Raw genomic sequence first — 21,755 nt, forward strand, 5'->3', positions numbered from 1 at the left:
CAACATCTTTTTTCTACTTCGATTTCCACAAGGTCAGAGAGGGAATAGAGTTGGATTTGCCTAACTCCCTCTGCTGAGTTGCATCTGAATTGATCCTTGAACTGTTGGAGAAAAGCAGAGCTGGGAGAGGAGGGCCTTCAAGGGAAAGGGAAGCATCTACCAATACTCCCAGCAAAAAGTATCATCAAATATTGACAGCCTCCAGCTCATATTATTCCAGCTTGAATCTTTCTGACTCTTTTCCCATTTTCTCTTGTGTCGTTAATCATTTCATATTTTAACAACTCCTGATAAATAACAGCCACACCTTACAGCAAGATGTATGTTCAATATCTGTGCAAAGAAAAAGAAAGAACAGATCTGGTTTGCAAATATTCTGGAGGTGGATATGTTCTGCAGTAGGAGTTGACTCTGGAAGGCCACACACATGCTGCCTAATTGTGAGATGACAATGGTACTGTCAAGTTTCAGCTTGATTTTTAATTTCTTGTAAGGCCAAATTCTTATTTCAGAGAGGAAACCTAAACACTATTTAAAAGGGATTAGTTTGAAGAAACTCCTTAGACAGCAGTATGATGAGAGAGCATGATGATAAGAGGGCCACTGTCAGTGCACTCTGTTTTAAAAGAAGCTGTACCTCCCCCTACACAGACCCGACTGGTACTCTCCTACTTACGAATCTGGAGGAGTTGTCATTCTTCACAGTTTTGGCATTTCCAAAAGCTTCAAGAATGGGGTTTGCCTGTAGAAGCTGTTTTTCCAGCTCACCCTAAAATTCATTCAGACTCATTAACTCTGTACTCCATATTAAATTAATTAAAAACAGCACATGTACACTGGAGGAAAAAGTGAGAGATAATTTAAGTGTCTAATCGTTTTTTGCTGAATACTGCACTTCATGTGGGTTTGTTTTCATTCTCTGTTCATCTTTGTGTTTATATATGTGTGCAGTCGACTGCTGTCCTGTATACATGACCCTCTTCCAGATCTGTTGCTTGTGACAGATCAAAGTTTATTAATCTGTTTAGCATCATGACTGGCCTTTCTTAATAAAAAGGGTCATTCAGTGTCATCTATAAGTGTATATATATATATAAATATATATATATATATATATATATATATATATTTTCAGTTTATTGTTATTTTTTAAGAGGGGATATTCTTAAAGGAACCTCTTCCAAGTCTTTTTCAAGTAAGTATATTGAGATGCTTTGCTAGCAAATGATGATACAATTAGAGTAACTTGCCGAGAATCATTTTAATATAATGCAGCACAAAGCTACAAAGCAGATTTCACCAAGTCGATTAATAATGATCCATGCAAGGCTATTTAGGTTAAATATGGAAATGCATTAATTTATTTCAAACTAGGATAATGAATTCTCATGCAAACATACAAACTTTGTATTATACTGTTAATTGTGATTGGTAATTGCTAATGAAACAAATCATGCAATGAAATGAGCATGCATTTAATGCTCCTATTTCTAAACAAACCAATGAAGTTGAAAAAAATACTTTGTTTCTGAAAACTTTTTTTTCAACTTCTTATTCAGCTCTGTGCTATGAAGTCACTCAGCTTTCACATTAGCTTCTTGTCATCCTCATCTGCATCCTATCCTACTCTGCAGCAATGATGTACATCATTTCAAACAATTCATGCTGGATAACAGCAGAAAAGTTGATAGATAATATAATTTAAATCCTTTTGAGGGAATATTTAGATTGAATCTAGAGGAAATAATCAGGAAGTAATGAATTCCTGAATGTTCCTGAAGTATCTCTGTACTGGGCAATTCTTTCCACTTACAATCTGTAGATTTAAAACCTATACTATGAGCATAGGTTATTGCTGAAATCAGATGTGACAGCTGAAGAAGAACCTTGGCCACTAGAATTAGACAGAAATCCATCCACTCCCAGTGAGAACTAAACTATGCTATAAATGTGGGGGTGTAAAACTGTGGCTCCAAGTTATCAGCATTGTATGCAGCTGTAACTCCACAGAGTTGCCTGTGCCAGCCATGAATTTGGTTTTTACGAGAGAAGTAAAATAAAAAAAAAACTAAAGCTGGTCAAATGAACTAAGGGGCAACACAGCAGGTATTACAATTGTATTGCCTTTTGCATTTATCGAAGTCTGAGAGGCAGCAGTCAGAATAGGGAAGAAAGGCCCAGTACAAAGAAAAATACCATTTGCCTGGCATACAAACAAAACAAATGTGCCAGCAAACCTGCCTCCATCCCCAGCGCTGGTGTGCTGGTACGGCACACCTCAGTACCAAGGGCACAAAGGCCTGTAAGGATCTGCTGTAACGCACTTGCAGACACACGCTGCCATGGTAATTGCTCTGTTATATATCATAGCAGCAAGCTAGGAACATGCTAACTTTTGCAGATGTGAACAATCTCAACAGTTACATGAAAAAGTAAAATTGAAAGCAATATCAAATGGAAAACATGCAGTCTAAGTAACAGATCAGTCACACACATTGTGAAGTTTAGGAATTATTTTACAACAGTCCTAAAAAGTTCAACCTGAAGCACAGAAAGCACTGGAGTATTTTCATTCAGCGATCACATTGCTTAGTTTCAGGCTGATTGGCTCTTTCAGGATCGTGGGAAAATTCATTCAAACTACGTCAATTTGAACACACACATATAGAACAAGAGTGATATTTGAAAGATAACCCTGCCTGTGTCAGACCTCATTCTTTGTCATGGAGCCTGACACAGTTAGGGTTGATTTGTGAGAGCATTTGGTGCTATTGTTGCTTTTCATATCATACAGCATATTTCAACAAAGTCTGTCTTAAATTTTTGAGGTGCAACAATAGCATGCAGATCTACACTCAGTGCCTTAAACACACATCAAACAGTCTAAGTTACTCACGTAAGCAAAAGATGGACCTTGCTGTATTGAATAATGTGGTATAAAACAAGTGTCAGTATCATTTCCATTACACAGACATTTTTATTGTTTTTCCTGTATTAAAATAACCGATATACAGTTTCCATGCAAATAAATCAGGAATACAAATAAAAACAACACATTGCAGACATACCAAGAGAACAAATACAGTTAACATACATACATAAAGCATTTTAACTGAAAAAAAAAAAAGAAAAAGAATTAAAGAATCAAAGGGATGGGATTTGGATCTGGTCCCAAGTTAGTCTCTCAGGAGCAGACAAGAACAGATATTTTTATGGTAAATCCCGTATTTTTCTCTAGTGCAGCTCAATTGTTTTGCTATTCTTCACTCTTTTTTAAATGACTGTCATTGCAGCACCAGTAGTCCCAGCCACTGACGTACTATTTGCCAGCACATTACAGAACAACTCAGACTTCCTCTCAGCCCTCATCTGGTGGATATTTGCCTGTAGGTCTATCTCAGGGCAAGTTTGATCCTGAGTCTCATTAAACTCCCCATGAAAAAGGAGGAATCAGCAGCAACTCCAGTTACTTGCCCATTAGGAATGACCCTGAAACCATGAGTTCATTCCCCCTGCCACTGAGCAGAACTCAGTAGGAAGAAATCGTTTTTTTGCATTAACATTCAACACGGGAAAATTATACCTTTATTCTTGGTTCAGTTCCACCAAAAATCAAAGATTTCTAGAAAGCACTGCCTGAAGGGACATCTACTCCCTCCTCTGCCCCAGAGTCAAACCTGCTGTACCTAAACCACAATTACTCATGCTGGAAGAGGACAGTCTGCATACCATCTTCTCTGCAGCCCTCTCTCTGCTGAGATTCAGGAGAGGCAAAGTGGGGAGCCGCAGGATCCAGGACAGGTCTGGTCATGACATGTTTGCCTGCATGCTGCTCATACAGTATAAATTACATAGGCTGAGCAGCCACGGTTACAACTCCTTATAACCTTAGGTCTTTGTCCTGGTCCTTGGGTTTTAATTTGAGCTGGATTTTAACTGACGACCCACAGAAGAAATTACTGAATTTTGGGCCCAGTCTGCTTTCAGAACACACTGTAATCTCTCCTGAATTAAGCCTATTTTGACATAAAAGTAAATTTCTACATCTTTTTACAGAAGATCTTGAATAACATTCAAAAGGCTCTAAATGACTTAGGAACTGGAGTGGCATCTCTGAAAATAAGAAAGATGGGTAGGAGCCTCAGCCACACCAGCGGTCACAGGGAACTGGGTAGGTTTAAGCTAATCATATGGTTGATAATAAGACAAGGAACTTCAGTTACTAAGGCAGAATTATTAAAAATTTTGAAGTAGCAAACTATTTGTAAAGAATTGTGCCTTTCAAAATTGTTCTCTTTGTCAGAGGAGTAAAGAGAACCCCCAAACTGGAAAGGTTTTGTATTGGGACTCTTTGCTATGTAGTAAGAAAATATGCCTACTAATGAAGCCAAGCAAAACTTTGGAAGTTAAATGTTGGCATACATTTTTGTGATGCAGCTGGACATGATATTAGTTAAAGGTTTTCCCAGACTTCTTAGTTGCTAGGGGCCAAAGGTAAAATAAGGACCCAAAACCTTGCAGACTCCAAGGCCTTCTTATTAGGATATAAATAGATACTCTACCTATGGAAAGCTTTGAATAATTCTCTTCTAGCAAAGTACATTCTGATTTGGTGCCTAACAGGATGTCAAACAAAAGTTTTTCCATAAACATAGAGCTGTGACATAATTGTGTACTCTTTATATGTCGACTATTTGGCAAGCCATAAACATTGACTTGCTGTTAGCACAGTCAGCTCAGTGCAGTCCTAACAAGCTTGAAGGAGAACTGAATATGGAGGAGCTCACTTACTGTGATGCTGGTGTCCTTTTTGCCCTTATGTGATGAAGCAACATAAGCCAGATACTGAATGACCTTTTTGGTATTTTCTGTCTTGCCAGCACCAGATTCACCTCTGAGGGGAATGAAAAATAACACAAAAGAAGATATGTAACTAGCGAACTCCTTCCACCATGTGAAGTATTTAGAGTACAAAAACAAGCTTGGAAAATGCCCAGCTCAGTTAGTATCTACCCCAGAACACCATCTCTCCAATTCCACCTGACTTCAGCATGCAAGGAATGCAGTGTCAGAGCTATTGTTCTGTCCCATTAGTATTTTGACTGGACATTGGGCCATTTAAGGCAATCCTAAAACATGATGCATTTTTGAACAGCAGTTCATCTTGCTTTGGCAGCATTGGCAGTTTATGAGAAGTGGGGCTGGCAAGGAGTCTGCCAGTATTTTAAGACCAAAAATTGTAACATGAACTATGATGTGATACAGCAGTAAGAAAAATCATCAGCAGTAATATAGACATCCTCTGAAACTTTGGCATTAAAATAGAGTAAGGGTTTGTACCAGTCCTGGAGAATAACTGATTGATGCTGCCTCCTTTGAGCTCCATGTTCAAACTCCCATTGAATTAGATGAGAACATAGCTGGAACTGCCTGAGCAGGTATTGGTACTAACCAGGTCATCTGGGACCTTTCACATGGGGAGGTTTCCAACCAGCGAGGCAGCATCCCAGCTGTGCTCTGTGTGGTGTCTCTTGGGAAGCAGGGAGGCAGTATTAACCTTCCACCTCCCAGAAGACTTCAAAGGGTAAGTTTATTTACAACTATTAAGTCTTCTCTTAAGTAAAATACCGATTTTCAAAGTACAGGTACAAGGGCCAGATTTGTATGGTCATTTCTCAAAAGTAAGGACATTTCCAGCCCCAGTCTATCCTCTCTAGGTGTCACATTACATTGTCTCACTTCTTTTAGATTCTTTTGGCTCAGATGATTATTTAGGCTAAAATGTTTTTATATTGCCCTGGCTCAGCAATGAAAAAAGGCATTTAAGTGGGTGGGGATGTAATTTAAACTCAAGGTAATTCTTTTGACTCTATCAAGCTAGTGCTGTAAGGAAGGAAAGAGTGTAAGTATAAGCTGGACCTCTCTGTCTTTGGGTTTAAATTAAAATGGATTTAAAAATAAAAAGAACAATACATTCAGTAATTCAGTAATGCCATGGATACTTGTCAACTCTTTTGAAGCTGAAACTATTTAGCTAGATCCATTGCAGTTCTGCTCCTTTTCCTAATTAGGAAATATAGGAGTTAATTTTCCCTACCAAGTGACCAGTGATAAATGGGCATTAAAAATATGAGTAAGTGCTGAGCAGAACTTTTAAGGTGGGATGACATTGATGTAAACCTTAGGAAACCAGAAATAATTCCTGCCTGAGGTATGTGATGATGAGAAGTGTTTCTTCTGGCTTTTAGAATTTTAACAAGAAATAATTGAGATGAATATGTTCCTTTTCTAAAGACCTGGGTTAAGTTGCACAGTTTGGAGGCTAGATTCATCCATGCCTCATCTTTAGTGCTGAAACATTTCCATGTTTTATTGATAAAAATTAAGTGTCCTGGGAGCAATTCCAAACCAAGCACACCAATTTGAAGATGTGTACAGAGTTTTCAAATAAATCTACCTTACAACTTTGCTTCTTTGCAAAAATTAAAAACTTTCTTCAAAGAAACCCTAGGCTTTGAACTATTCCATTTGATCAAAGGTTATTTGTAGTTCATCGCTACATGGATTGCATTTCCTTTCTCCCAGGGCAACAGTGCCCATCATTTGGCTCTCCCCTGAATCCTTGTAAGTATTACCATATATGGCATCATGTTGCTTGTAATTATCCTACCATACTGTAATGCTTAAGTTACTTAACATTTTGTTCTGTGCTTTCTTTCCTTAACTCTCTGCTCCTGCACAGGCTGATAGTTTTTCTCTTTTCTGCAGATACACTTTGAGGCTTTAACTTCATAATGGAATGGACAAGAAAAAATTCTGTGCTTTAACATGAAATGGGAAACAGACAGACAGGATCTCAAGAGCTACAAATGGAAAAAGAAGTCTCCAAAGTCATTAAGCAAGGAAGGGTATTGTCCAAAGGTGATGGATATGTCTAATTTTTTAATGTATCAGATCATCTTAAAAAGTCAATGAGTTTTAGATATACAGGTCTGATGTATAAGTATCCATTAAACAACATTAGTAGTCTTCATAACCTGGAAGATACATCACAGCTGTATGACAACTGCTAGGCAGTTATCTCAGTGATAACATGTCACATGCATATGAAAACTACTGGGGAGGAATGGCTAGATCAGATTCAATGCCTCTAAACAGCAGGGAACTTACACGGGAGAAGATGTAGGAGGAGAACATGTGAGTCTCTCTTACTTCACTTCACATTTAGATGGTATTCTTCGTAGAACTACAGAGCTGCAGCAGAACTCATCATGCTGCTTTGTTCTCTGTATCTGTGACTCCGAAGAACCATCATTTCTGGGATGGCAGAAACAACCTCTGTTGTGGTGCAGCTTCTAGGTGGTATCCAGAGAAAAGCACTCCTCTCTCCTGTCTTTATAATCTACAGGCTATCTACACTTATCTTGGTATGTGGATTTTTCCAGGTGGGTCATTTTCTTGTAAACGTCTTTCAGTGGTTTAGGCATGCCCCATTCACAACAGAACCCCTCCCCAGACGCATCTGTTCCTCTCTTCTGAGTGCCTGTTTTCCTCAGTATGTATCCTCAAATCATGTTTGAAAGTGAGAGTTCATCATATAAATTCAGTCACCACTGTCCTAATCATGATCTTCCACAAGTAGACTAATAATTTGTCTAACTGAAGTATCTCAAATCATCCTTGTTGCCTGCCATACATCGGGGCAGCACAATTTTTGCCAGTGCTGTTCCTTAGACTCAGCTCACATGTGCAATACAAACAAAGCAAAAAAAGCAGTCCCTAGATCACAGTTCTCATGATTACAGCAGCAGTACTTCCCGTGCATGTTCTCCCCCTAAGAAATGGCCTTGTTTTCCCAGGTGGGAAGAAGTTCACTGAGTTTAGAGGCTAGCCCTATTAGAAACACTGTTCTCTTATTGTGTGGTATAGTTTAAGTTTACTCCTCCCTCATTTCTTGCCAGGCTTTGTTTTAGGAGCTCAGTAAAGGATTTAAAGGGCATAAGCTTACGTATACACTGCTCAGCTCTAGTAGAGTTTTTGTACCACACTAGCTACTAAATCCTTCATGACACCATTGCCTCCAAACTTTGCTAGTGTGGGCTGAGCCAGTGGTGTAGCTAGAATGCCTGCCGTTTTTACTGGGTAAAAGAAATCTAGTAAAGAGTGGATTTTTTGTTGAAAACTTGACAGCTTCTATATTAACCTTGTGGTATAAAATTTAAGTCGAATATTTGTGGTATTCAACTTAGTTCCACTTTTGGAAAAGTCTGTAGCATTTATTTTCAAGATTTGTTTCAGTAAGCAACGAACCACAAAAATTGCCCATTCACACATCTCTTAATCTGGCTGTGCTGGCACTGTGGGAAGCCTCCCCACACAGAGCAGTCAATGAGGTGCTCTAAATCACATTAGAGCTTTGGCAGGCTCCATTCTGCAATATGAGATGTGCAAAGATAATGAAAATCTTTGTCCCAGACCAGCTGTGCCCTCTGAGAGACATGGCTCAGAACCCAGGCCACTGATCCTACTCATTTACTTACAAGAGAATTCCCCAAAGAGACAGAGCTAGTTTGGCACCAAGCTCTACCCCAGGTCTAAAGCTCCACTAGATATCTGTATGGGAGAAGGGCCAGGCAGCAAAGCTTGCCAGCTCCAGCCTTTGAGATTTAGTTGGCTGGGAAAGGAAAGAGTTTTGCTCTCTTGTGGAGGAGTCTTTTGTGACTAATGGGGCTTTGCAATTTAGAGGATGTTCTGGATGACTCTGATTCTTGACATGTGTCAGGGCTGAAAGCAGGCTGAGGTCATTTGGCTGTGTGAGGCTCTGGAGAGTTTGCCCATTGGGAAAGAGGGGAAGGAAGGAAGGAAGGTGGCTGCTGCCTCACCAATATTTTGTCTTATTACTGTATCAGATTAAATGGAAATAGCACCCTGCTACCATATGTTTTGATAGAATGTGTTCAAACTAAATGAATCTATAAAAGAGTAAAATGTAATGAAAAAATGATTTAAAGTACAAATCATATGTTCAATAATCACTGGTTTTTGCAGGCTCCACATTTCCCCAATAATTCACATTTCTAATCAGATTTTTTTTCTTATTCATTGAAGGTGGCTATTTGTTTAACTGAAGTTTGTGCTCCAGTTAAACATATATCCTACCCACTCTTTTCAGGAAGTGATTGAAATATGGTAACCCCAGGATCAGACAAGTATAAGGCCAGTTTTTAAAGAACTTGTATGCTTAGATAACAATAAGCTCCTGTGGAACTTCTAGTAAAAAGGCCTTTTGAAAACTGCATGAAGCATCCACTTGTCTTAATGTAACTTCTCTTAATGAGATACTTAAAGGTCAAAAGTCCCTTTTGAGGGCTTGTGCCTTTTCCTATATTAAATATTATTATATCAAGCCACAGGACTGTTCACTAGACATATTGCTTAGTCCAATTCACTCCAAGTTGCTGATGCAGTGAGGGGGCTCAGTTCACTGAGTAACTGGACAGATTTACTGGGATTTTTCCTTCAGCAACATCTAATAAGCTGGTCAACAGCACCCAGGCCCTTAGTACGGTCTTTGCAAGAATGAGTGCAGGGAGCAGAATGTTCCACAGCCAACTCACACATCAAAGATGGAAGACTATAGTGTGGATGCCTAAGTGCAGGCAAAAATTACAGGGAACCTCAGAGTTAGGGAGAGGGGGGAGGCTGCACGGGAGGGAACGAAACACAAGGATGAAAAAATCTTAACTGGCTAAATTTCCAGACACATAAAATAATATTTCATACTCTTAGTGCAGCTGGAATACCCACACCTAAATGAGGCAGTAAGCAGAGCCAAGGTAAAAACTTCCTTCTGTGGCAGAGAGGCAGTTTGTAAGTGTGGTGGCTCGGATGCAGGGTGTTTGGGCTGTTATGGATAAAGGGCAACTGGCAGAGGATGAAAAAAGGATGTTCAGCAATGCTGCACAGAACCAGCATGGGAATGAGTGTGTGCAGGGGGGAGTAGATCAAAGGCAGCATACACGTGCTAATTAATAAAATTTAGAGGAAATAACAAAGCCTATCAAACACAGGGAAGCATCAGAACCCCTTAAAGCATTAAAGACAGATGGAGTATTTTAAACATACCACAGTTAATCACACAAAGGCTAGAGGTTGGAAAAGAATGCAAAGAATACTCAGCAACTTGAGGGAAAGTTCAATGAGCTGGTGAAGTCCTGAGAATGGTGGGTCACTCCCCAGGTCTCAGACATAAGTGCAAACACACCCCGGACTGCAGCCCAGCCCATGCGAGGTGAGTCCAGGGTGCTTTGCATCCCTATCAGGCCTTTGGTTTCCAGGGGAGCTGTATTAGCAGTGAGATAAATTTGCAGAAGAAGTGTAGAAACCACACTGCATGAGTCATTTTAAAATTGGGTACACAGTTTCTGTTTGCATTTGTGCACCTGGTTTTTGGCTATCCTGATAAATTCCTGTAAAGTAAATAACAAAAAGTTATTTGTGGGAAATGAGGTAGCAGTAAGTGGGAGAACAAGTGTCTACCTTGCAATTTCACTAAGTATCAGTGAATTCTCAGCAGCATCCAGAACCATATACATATGAATGCTTATAGCTTCATTCTTGTTTTACAGTTTAGGTACTAGGCCTTGAAAAGTTTGAGTCTATAGCTATTTAAAGAAAAGATTCCAGCTGGTCAATGCTATGAACTCTTCAATAATTGTTATAAATTTTAGACAAAAAATATTTTCTTAGAATTTTTAGCAATTATGAAATAATGCTAAGTGCTTGTGCTGGAGGGCTGCCTAGCTAAAAGCCAAGCAATCATTCTTTTTTCTGTACAGCCAAATAAGGCCAAGGGTGATAAATCTGCGTGCACTGATTTTTAACTTGTCTAATCTTTTTGACTTAAAAGACTGGTGAGAGGACCAATTTAAACTATGGGTCATGATGCCCATCCAATATACAGCAGTTCTGAACATCTAGATGAATCACATACTATGGCTGTTTTCAAATGGGAAAAACATTTTATTCTCTCTGTTTTATGTATTAGTGGTATGAAGTGATTTGATTATGTTTCTCAGTTTTGCTGGCCACATAAGAAAAAAACATATTTATTTTCGTATTCAATATATATACTAGCTAATGGAAGTTGAACCTTTAAAGGATTTTAATGAACAAAAAGGCATAGATTTGCGAAAGAAAGGTCCTTTCCGAAAAATTATAATATTCTGAAGTTGAAAGAAGATCTGAAGAGTGGAAAAATAAACTAAAGTACAGGAATAGAAGGAGGAAATGCATATCATAAATTAATCTTCATTACTATGACAATTTTCATCCGGGGAAGATAGTGACAGTCAATTTTTATTTCATCATTGCATCAATTTTAGAGTTGTTTTTGGTTTTAATGCATTTTGGGGCAGAGCCTTAGTTGATACACATGCATGTAATGGAATCTAGTTAGAACAGAGGTCAGAGATATTCTGGCCCTTATGGGTTTTGGATCTAGTCTACAATTTTAACTTTTTCTTGGATGATAAATTTGTTCCAGTCAGCATTAGCACTCTAAAATATCTATATTGTTCGTGATCAGTAGCATTGTTTTTTAAAAACTATGATATAAGTATATATTCACTGACTTAGTAATCACATTCTGATGGATGACCTCTCAAAACCAGCTCACTTTAGGACTGTGTGTATTTATAGTATTTAACAAACTACAACTTCACTATATGGAACTGATAAAAATGATATGTGTGCCACCTTCTGCAAACAGTGATAATTCATATTTACACAGAATCAAATCCCACTTTTGATCAGGAAAATTGGAAAATGCAGCAAATAAAATTAATTCAAAAGCATCCTCAATGACATTCAAGTAAGTAAACTCAACTGAATGGCAACGGTGTGATGAAGGAATAGAGAAATGGTCGAAAGAAGGCCAAATAGAAGCTACCTGTGATATTAAAGCAGTGCATTCTGCACTGTAAAGCTCATTGCAGTAAAATCAGGGCCTGACCCAATACAACAACTGAATCCCTCAGTGTGATGATACCTGAGCATCGTCAGGTCAGTGCTCCACAAGGAGGCCTTCGGCAAGCCAAGACTCAGAAAACCAGCGCTTTCAACACTGAGCTGGCTTAGCCAGCGTCCCACCCTGCCAAAACAGGTTGCACCGAGCATGCAGGCCTGGGAGGCGTGGTGCCGCTGAGCTCGCGACGTCAGGTCACCTGCACCTCCTGTGCAGACCCCAGGGAGCTAACCAGCTCACCGGGCACGCAGTACCGAGCCAAAGGGGGTCGTGTAGGCAATACTAGCACAACAGCCTGAAAGAACAACACGAACGTGAAAGACCACACTTTTCTGTGATGACAACTGATTTAGAATGTGATAGTAAGGTACTGACAGCAAAAACTGAGAAGTGGTTGAAGAAATATCCAGGATGCTCTACTTTCCTTAGAGGTTGCTCAGTTTCCGTTAAGGAGTACTTAATACCCCTTTTCCGTTCTACAGCACAGTTTGACAGCCAGCCTCCCCGAGCAGCCCTTGTGCATTCTAAATCCTCTGAATACAGAAAATCAATTTAACGCAAAAGGCTTCCTAAGGCCCTGCTACCACCTACGTATTGATCAACAAGTAAATCTCCAAGTGGGACTGGAGTTCAATCCTGTGGAAGGCCTGGGCAATAGACCCAGCTCCATCAGGATTTGAGTCAACTTTGAATACAGAAAAACATCATAATGTAGAGATATACTTAAATGGCCAATCCTACTTACGTGCAGAGAATAGACTGGTCTTCTCGATCTGTGAATAAAGAAAAAAATCCATTAATTAGGAAAAATGGGTATGTCCTGACAAAACCACTTATATTTATAAGGATTTACGTTAAACAGACTGTCTAGACTTTGCAAAATCTGACAATTCATGATTAGTTAAAAGTACTGGGTTCACATCTTACTTAATCTGCCCTAGCATTTAAATAGCTATCTCTAATGGAAATATTTTTTTTACCAAAATTGAACAAAAGGTTAAGAGTTCAAAAATATTTTTTTGTAAATTCCTTTAGAGATAAACTGTAATGAGAACAGCAAAAGGATCAGGCTCTCTGTAAGAAGATTATAATTGAAAATTTCAAGCTTGAAACTGAAGTTTTTACTGTGCTTACGGCCAAAAACCCCCTGAAGATGAAGTCTGGACAGATAAGGTATAAAAGGCTAAAAGCTTTAAATTTCCAAACCAGAGCAGTCCAAATACCTGAAAAATGTACTCTCTCTATTTCTTTTCAGATTTAAAGAGGACTTCAGTCAAGAGGATAAATATGTTCTCTAAGGTATCCTCCGAAGAATAAGCCAAAACAAAACACTTCACATATTTTACAGGAGATGTTAAAAAGTACCTGAGTACTCTGCATGGTTTTTACTCTGAGCAGAACCATCAAACACATACTGGATCAAAGTCTGTGAAAAGGTGAGCCAAAATCTTCATCAGACAATTTCTACTATGTAAGGGATGTGAGAGGTTTCAGAGCAGCAGAATCTAATATGCTGTAATATGGCAGCAAGATTTAGGACTGCATCCTAACTTTGTAACCTGCTCTTGTCATATCCCTCCATGTTTGTGCATTTGAGGTCAGGATCTCTCTTCACCTCAGAATACAGAGAATTTTATAATATAAAGTTGATCTCAAACTAAAATCTGTAGGCTGTGATACACAATTAACACACGCTGAAGTTTCATAATATGCTCAGCAACACTAGAGCGTTTTCCTGGCTCCACTGAAATAAGACTTCCCAAAATGTCTGTGATAATGGAAGACTATAAAATTTGTCCTCTATGTAAATGTGCCTGATTAGCTTAGTTGCAGTGATTATCTCAGAAGTAGAAAAAAAAATTCACCATGAGGATGGTCAGGCATGGGAACAGGTTGTCCCAAGAAGGGACAACCTTGGAGGTAAGTCGACGCAGGCCCTGAGCGAAAAGCTCTGCCATTGAATTGGCCCTTCTTTGAGCAAGGCTGTCAGAAATGGCCTTGCATAGACTGCAAAAAACCTGCTTGCTTAGGAAAATAAGTTCCTAGGCAGGTGAAATATGTTTTTGAAATATGTGCATAATTGATGGGTCTCAGACTTGAAGCAGTTTGTTAATTAAAGCAGAAGCAAAAGTTTTTGTATGTTTTCATATTAGCTATCAGATGTAGAGCTAGCATTAGAGTTGTTGGGCCTCCGGGCAAAGGTAAGGCATGAACCACTTCTTTCTTTCATTCAGTGTGTTGGTGACTTGCAGAGCTGTCCATCTGATTGCCTGCACTTAAAACTGGCCCTGAATGTAATAAATATCGAATAACTACCTACAGCAAACAAACTTTCTGTCCTATGTAAAGATCACGGAGATAAATTCAACCTATTAAGCCTGAAGGTTTTAATTGCTCCCTGGACCACAGCCAGTCTAGGAAAAGTGGTAGTGGATTCTGCTTTGCCATGGAATGATATTAAAGAACTGTTTTTACTCCCAGCTCCTCAACAGTATGCAAGAAAATCTAGTAATATTAATTGCTTTACTGAACATTCACAGTAAATAGCACCATTTAACTGTTCTAGTTGGTAAATTGGTGCAAAATGAATCATTACATTTCTATTGGAGATATTTAGCAGCAATCAGTGCAGCAGGACTCTCCCACATAATCATTTTGGATGAGAGGAGCTGTGAACCATTGAGCCATGTTTATTTTTCACCGCAGGATATGAAGCTAGACTTTCAAGTTAAAAAAAGTGAGAACACGGAGAATTTTGGCTAAAAATACACTGTTGTGTAAATAGATACCATGGGCATATATCGATATTACATCACAAACCCATAAATACCATAAAGAAAATAAAAGCTATTCCTTGATACAGGGTTGCCAGTGGAATTTCTGAGCTCAGGGGACATTAGAAAAAGTAAGTCTCCTCCAAGCCAACTATTTTCTCACCACTCTTCTCTCCCCATTGCACCCCTTCTTTTCCTCCCCAGTATTTTGTCTGTTTAGGATCCTCAACCACTAAATCTTCTTTTCAGTGGTACCTTGCATTCAGCACAGCATCCTTCCCTTGCTATTGAGTTGTTCAGCCATCTGTCACCTCCCAGCCAGTGCTGACTACTCTGAGAGCTTTCTTCACTGCCATGGCATTGGTCCCCAGACATTTCCTGCCTCCTTCCCATCTAGGGGAATGTGACAAGACACTCAGGACAAGAGATTTGGGACCACAGAGCAAGTGAGAGACCCCTCCTGAAGATAAACTGGCCCACTGCAGGTACTTGCATGGGTGCATATGGGCACCTTTGCTGAAATGTAAGAGAAGTGGTAGTATTGGGTAGGTCAGAAGTTGCACCAAGTGCTTTGTGGGAGAGTGAACAAACTGTATAAGCCAAGTCTTATTCTGTTATGCCCTGACCTACAAATACTTGTCTGCATTACTTTCAAGGGCTCTCCACTTTGCTCCTATTTCCATTCCATAGTTTTATTCTATGTATAAAGAATTGTACCCTATTTTGGGAGTCTTGAACTTTATGCAAATAGATCTATCAGAAGAGAATGATTTGTGCAAATGAAGCTCCTTAAACATAATTCCTGAGGTTTACAAAGTAACAAAATATGTCTTCTAGGTCCCCAAATGTCTTTGGTTAAAGCCTTTTTTTTTTTTTTTTTGACAGTACCTTGAAGAACAGCATGTCCATCCCCTATTTTAGGTGGGTGTGTCTACCTGTCTATGTTAGACATTTTGGAAATTTTTGTATTCTCCTTTGATCTTTAATAGTATACAGCTATACTTTTCATTCTGAAAACCACCTGCCTACTTACACATGCAATTGACTTTTATTTGGAATCTGCTTAGCTTTTTCATCAGTACACCTTCAATTTGCTTGTAAGAATCATAGGCCCTCAATAGACCAGCTAGTTCTGCTTAATCGCAAACAAAATCAGATGGTTTATCACAATGAAGCAGCAAGTTGGCAGCTTTACCATAAAAGGAAAAAACAGACTGAAGCCATGTTCCAACACTCGCTTACTGCTTCTTTACATTTGTTAATAACTACACTGCCAAAAGGGGACATTTCTGTACAAGCCTGCTAAGGACACAGTAAACAGATGGCTTTTCACAGCAGCCTCCTTTTCTCAGATCTTGGGAACTGTGTCTCCCTCCTGTACCTCCCATTGACTACCAGGTTGTTTATTTTTCCATCTGCAGCTCAAGCTTGCATATAAAGCACTTGCATAAAGCTATTTTTTTTGCAAAAAATCTTTTTTTTTGCATCTGCAGAAAGCTGTGATGCATCTTTCCCATCACAACCTTTTGCCAAAGCAAAAAAGACTTAAAAAAGCGTAATCATCCATATGAAAACTTTATTATTACTGCTATGTAAGCTGACTTTTCCTATATATATTGTTTATCAGTCATCTGCTGTTTGCTATGAGCAGGGAAGATGGCAGAAGGCAGCAGAATTACTCATCCTCCCTGGGCTGGTGTCTTAGATGGATGATCCCTGGAAGCTGGCAATGCTGCAGCAAGAAGCAGTCTGCCCACCTCCAGCTCCTCTTCCCTGTCCTGCACTGCCCTCTCCTTCCCACTGCTCCAGGAATTCCTGCTGCTGTGCTGCCCAACAGGCTGAGGAGCAGATCTGCTTTAAACCAATCCAGCAAAAAGGTGGTTTTAACCCAGATCAGTTTTGTGTCATACCCACGTGAAGATTGTTGCTGGCAGCACAGGAGCTGCTGTGCCACAGGGAAGCTATTTCATCGGTAACATGGGAGTGATAGGTAGGGGGGAAAGCTTAAAATGATTTTTTATGATCATGGTCTCTAAGTGTAGTGTTAGCCAGCTAGCTTGTCTACAAGGGGAATTAGTGTGACTCTTTGGTAGCACCTGAGAGGAGATAACACACACAGAATGCCCTTAGGGAATATTATTTTCTCTTAAACTTTTAGATTAAAAAAAAAAAAAAAAAAAGCTTACTCCTGTTCTGGCTAATCTGTCAAACAGTGATCATGCCTGGGCCACAATCCATATTAGATGAGTGACATGTGTTAATCAACAGATTCAACAAGACATCCATCAACCCCCTTGGGTCATGAGATATCATGGCTGAGATTTTTAAAGGGGGTTTAAGTGCTCAAACACACTTGAAATAAGTGGAAATTTTATCTATGACCAGCCAGCATCTCTGTTAATTCCTCACTCCTGTGAGAATTCAGCTTTTCTGCATATTTGGAAAAAAGTTCAAATATCTGATTTCTGTTAACTGTGGATAACAACTTTGGTGGGACTCAGATGTCATCCCAGATGATTTCATTAACCAAATAAAATTCTAAAACAGAGGGGGAGTGCAATGTACATAGCTGATGTTTTCTGCTGGAATTTTTGTGCCAACAGAAGAGAAGGCGAGAATGTAAAGGGCGGTGATTCCCACCTGATGCACCTGCAATGGGACCTCTCTGGAGATCCAACAGTTCACAGACATTGAGGCTTAATTCACATATGAGTAGAAGTTCCCCGAGACATCACAACTAGCTGATTACTCTTGGCCAAGCAGCTCTGGTCATGCAGTACTTAAATATAATTCTTCTGTCTTGTGAACCTAAGATGTATTTTACTTTGGCAAGCAGAAAGTCTGCAAGTTTGTCAGATTAGATGGCATACCAAAATTTCAGGAGGAAAACGTTCAGTGCCCTGTCCCATGTTTATGAGTATGCGTTTCAGTTTATACTCTGTTGGCAAAAATTCTTAGAAAAAACTATGAAGCCTTCTATGTCTATACATGTTGCCTGCACACAAACACACACCCACATTCATGTTGACCTCCACTTTCACCACTCCTATATGAATACAATTTGATTGGACAACTAGAGTTATTTTGAGGTTTGGTTTAGTTTTTTTGCACAAAACACGAGTAAGTTTTTACAAACAAAAGCATAGCTTAAAAAGAAGCTGGGGCCCTCTTGAGAGATGGAGACGCTCCAAAATGGCATGTGCAAGTAAATGAGCGAGCAGAGTGTGGGTGTCCTGGGCCTGTGATGTAAGCTCTTGTAGGACTGCTCCGTGGCTGCCGTGCCAGCTGTGCGTGGTTGGGGTTGGAGGCGGTGGAGGAGCATTGTGTTAAAGGTTCACGCTATGCTCTCTTCCCTCCTCCTCTCTTCCCTCTTCCTTCCTACTGGCTCCCCACTGCCTCTCTGCAGTCAGGAAATATTCCTTTGAAAGGAGCCAGGGAATCACGAGGCATGGAGGTTCCCGGAGAGCGAGCAGGGCCGGGAAATGTTTGCTCACCAGAAGAGCAAAGGGGAAGAATGGAAAGTGCACCTATTCCTCGGCTGCCTCTTGCTCCCCATGCTCAGCATGGGGCTCACAGCAGAAGCCCAGCTAAGCTAGGTGCATTTGATGGGCACAGTTGAGGGCCAGACAGCCTGTGTGGCCTTGCTGTGGCATACCAGAGTGGATGGGAAAGGACAGGAGAGCTTCAGAGAAAGGAGTAAAGAGGGCCGGTGCTGCTAGGATCAGGCAAGGAACTGTTATCAATTTCATGTTAAGAGAAAAACAATTTTTTTTGAGCATATGTTGCAGTATGTTATTCTCTCTTTCTTGCAGGTAGCTTGTGGCCTTTTCCAGTCTTTTTTTTCCTCATCCCATTTTTAGGGACAAACAGCAGTATTTGGCATTGCTGAACAAGGAGGTAACTGGCTGCTGGCTTCTGGTAAGCTGTGGAGCTCTCCTGCGAGACTGCTTAATGAATTTAAGGTAGAAAGGAGGACTGTTCTCCCTGACCTCAGGGCCAGGTCAGAGCCCTAGACATTGCTTTATACAGAGTGCGTGAGATGATTTGGAAGACAGATACGTGACTTCCCTATTCAGCTTATGCCAAGTAAGCTTCTGCTGCACTCTATCAAAAGTGAGATTTATTGAATCATGTTATTCTAAAAGCTTGCACCTGCCCACTCAGCTCTACACATATTCTATACGCGTGTGTTTATGTGTAACTGCTGTTACAGAAAGACGTTTTTAGTGTGTCTTTTATTGGTGCTGTAACACTAATCTTCCTTCTCTGTCTCACAGTAGTTCTGCCTTCTGGGATCCACTCAGGTAAAGAAGCTGATATGGCTGTTACAGAAAAAATGTCACATAAGCCATAGAAGAAAAGAAAAAAAATGATCTAGTACAGCAGATACCTAAATCTCTAGGTTTTAAGCTGAATTAATTACATTTCGAACTCTTGTATGTTGAGGAGTGTAAAATTCTGAAGTTGGAAAGCCAAGCTACAGTTAAGTGATTTGCTTAAATAACGAAGTAAACAATCTGCAGGAGTTTAGCCTCAGAAGTCCTGAGTATTTTGTTAGCATTATAGCTGAGGCAAATGAGTACTCAGGACTTTTGTGCGCGGGAGGAAAGACCACCTGTTTTCATGCCATTGGTATCTGTCTCCACTGGCATATATGCATTGTGCTTGTACCAAAAAGGTACAGATTGATTGGTGCTTGCAGTCAGTCTGTCCGGAGTCAGGCAGTTTGGGCTGCCAGGAGAGCCTGTATCACGGTACAGGCGCTCCTCAGTCCAGCGTGTATAAGACGATCTTTGTTTATTGTGGGGAATGACTTTGTCTTGTACTAGTCTTGATTGAGACAACAGCAGTTCTCTATGATATGCCAAACTGACTGTTCGTGTCTTCTAGTAAACTTACCCAGCTCTTATTTCAAGAGAGACAAATACAGAAGTGCTGGAATCATTGCTCTTGCCACGTGTTGTATGCCTAGATATATACTGGCTCATCTTATTTGCATAGTCAGATAAAGTGCAAAGGGATTTTGAACTGACTAGTTTCTCAGTGATCATCACTATTTCATGTATATATGTAAATTTTATAAAAAATCAACACAGAGCATTAATCTAGCTGATGAGCTGAAATTTCCAAGTGCTCTTGACTGTTTTCCCCAGTTAGACCTGAAACCTATAAGCCATAACACTGAAATCCTTACACTGCAAACCAGAAAGCCCTAATCTTTAGGGCCTAGTCTGGAGACCCTTGCTGAGACATAGGTACAGGCCATAATTTCTGCAGGCCTGGCACATTTAAATTTCACCACTAATGCCAAAGCGTTCGGCAGTGCCCTGGTTTCCTGGAGTGTCCGAGGCACCTTCTGAGACATCAAACCGTAGTGCCCTGTAGTCTGCAGGTGTGCAGTGTCATACATCAGAGCTAGAGCTTTCTTGTCCCCAGACAAATGATTTTTCCTTCGAGCAAAAAGCCCCTAATCTGTCAGCAGTCCCTGCATAAGGAGAGCACTGTGAATTTCTACAGTTTCATTCATGCTGTTTTGGGCCTGACTGAATTTCTTTGCTGCTGGTTGCTTTTACTGTTAGAAAACAGAGCACATCTCAGTTCAGGACTCTGAAATGTAAGACTGCAACCAAAGTAGCCCTAAACCATGATTTGCATTTGCTCTGCTGGTGGAGGCAGAAGCAATGCCGACAGGGCTTCAGCAGCATTCGCAGCTGACTTCGGAGCAGTCTCCATTGGTACGGAGGGAGCATTTTCCATGCCCGTATTTGCCAAAACTATTTGCTTGACTTTGAAACCTTCCCACATGCCTCTACACAGATGGGTAAAAGGATTGTTTTTCCTTTTTGAGTCACAGTGTTTGTGGACTGCTGTTCCTGCCAAAGAATTCCTAGGAAACTTCCCGAAAGCCCGGGTAGCTCTCTGAAAAAGAGCTTTTCTGCCTATGCTTCTCCTCCTTGCAGAAGCAAAAGTGGGAGTGACAAGGTGTTTTCTACCACACTTCAGTTATTGTTCAGTGATTTCTGAGAACTGACATGTTATTAAACTTGCCTACCTTGCAGCATGCTCCTGTAGGCTGTGTCTGCAATAGCATAGATATGGGGTGGCATCTCGTGTCTCTTCTTTCCTTTGTACATGTCAATAATCTTCTCTGAATAAATGGGCAGCTGTTTGTATGGATTTACCACAACGCAGAAGAGACCTGAATAAGTCTGCAGGGAAATTCAGATAAAAACCGGAGTTAGTATCGCATGCTGTGCCTACTCTGAGAAACACAGACATCAGCTGCATTTAACTAACAGGATTTTAGCAAATAACTCTTTTGTATTCTGCTTAGTGTAACAAATGAAGTAGTGACTTCTGAATGCATATGTGTAGGTGAAGTTTTCAAGTGCACAAATAATAATTTCTAATAATTTAACTGCTAGAAAGTATGTGAATTTAGCTCTCTGTAGATACATCATGCTTTGATCTTGTTGTGCCTAGATCTCTTACAGCATCTTGACTTCAGTTGTTTTCAGTAGGTAAAGTGAATCACCCTTATTTGGGATTATATAACACCTATTATACTTTACAATATTTTTATGTGAGTATTTTCAGCATACTGGAATACATCCTCTGCCAAGTTTTGTCAGCTGAAATCTTAGGTAACAACCTTGGATTGATGTTGGAAGGCTTTTTAAAAAGATATATACTTCACATAACAATAATGCTTGTCTGATAGAGTCTTTGAAAAAAATGACAGTAGTTCCAGGTAGGTGTCTAATCAGAATGGTCATATGCTTTCACTACATGACTGTTTCTGTAAAAAAAATTAAGAAAAAAAAATGTTTTCTGTTTACAGTTTAATGAAGGTATTCATTTAAAAATAATATACATGTAGGCAAAAAAGAATATTGACTACAAGTTGATAGTTAACCATCTGTTTTTTGTTTTTTAATTCTCCTTTATTATAGAAA

General features: G+C 39.8%; 1 protein-coding gene across 4 annotated transcripts in view; it reads right to left on the reverse strand.

The window, feature by feature from the left end:
• The window catches only part of MYH11 (myosin heavy chain 11), a 63,333-nt gene that overhangs the window by 29,897 nt on the left and 11,681 nt on the right, over nucleotides 1-21,755 (reverse strand). For 3 of the 4 annotated variants that reach the window (XM_062587872.1, XM_062587875.1, XM_062587874.1), the window contains exons 3-7: nucleotides 20,852-21,008; nucleotides 12,771-12,798; nucleotides 4,792-4,894; nucleotides 2,897-2,917; nucleotides 677-769 (exon numbers count right to left, since the gene is read on the reverse strand). In XM_062587872.1, the coding sequence (XP_062443856.1) occupies nucleotides 677-769; nucleotides 2,897-2,917; nucleotides 4,792-4,894; nucleotides 12,771-12,798; nucleotides 20,852-21,008 (402 nt within the window). The remainder of the gene's footprint in view (nucleotides 1-676; nucleotides 770-2,896; nucleotides 2,918-4,791; nucleotides 4,895-12,770; nucleotides 12,799-20,851; nucleotides 21,009-21,755) is intronic. The other variant, XM_062587873.1, reaches the window with a different exon arrangement.

The sequence above is a fragment of the Rhea pennata genome, chromosome 15 (assembly GCF_028389875.1).
Source record: "Rhea pennata isolate bPtePen1 chromosome 15, bPtePen1.pri, whole genome shotgun sequence".
NCBI lineage: Eukaryota > Metazoa > Chordata > Aves > Rheiformes > Rheidae > Rhea > Rhea pennata.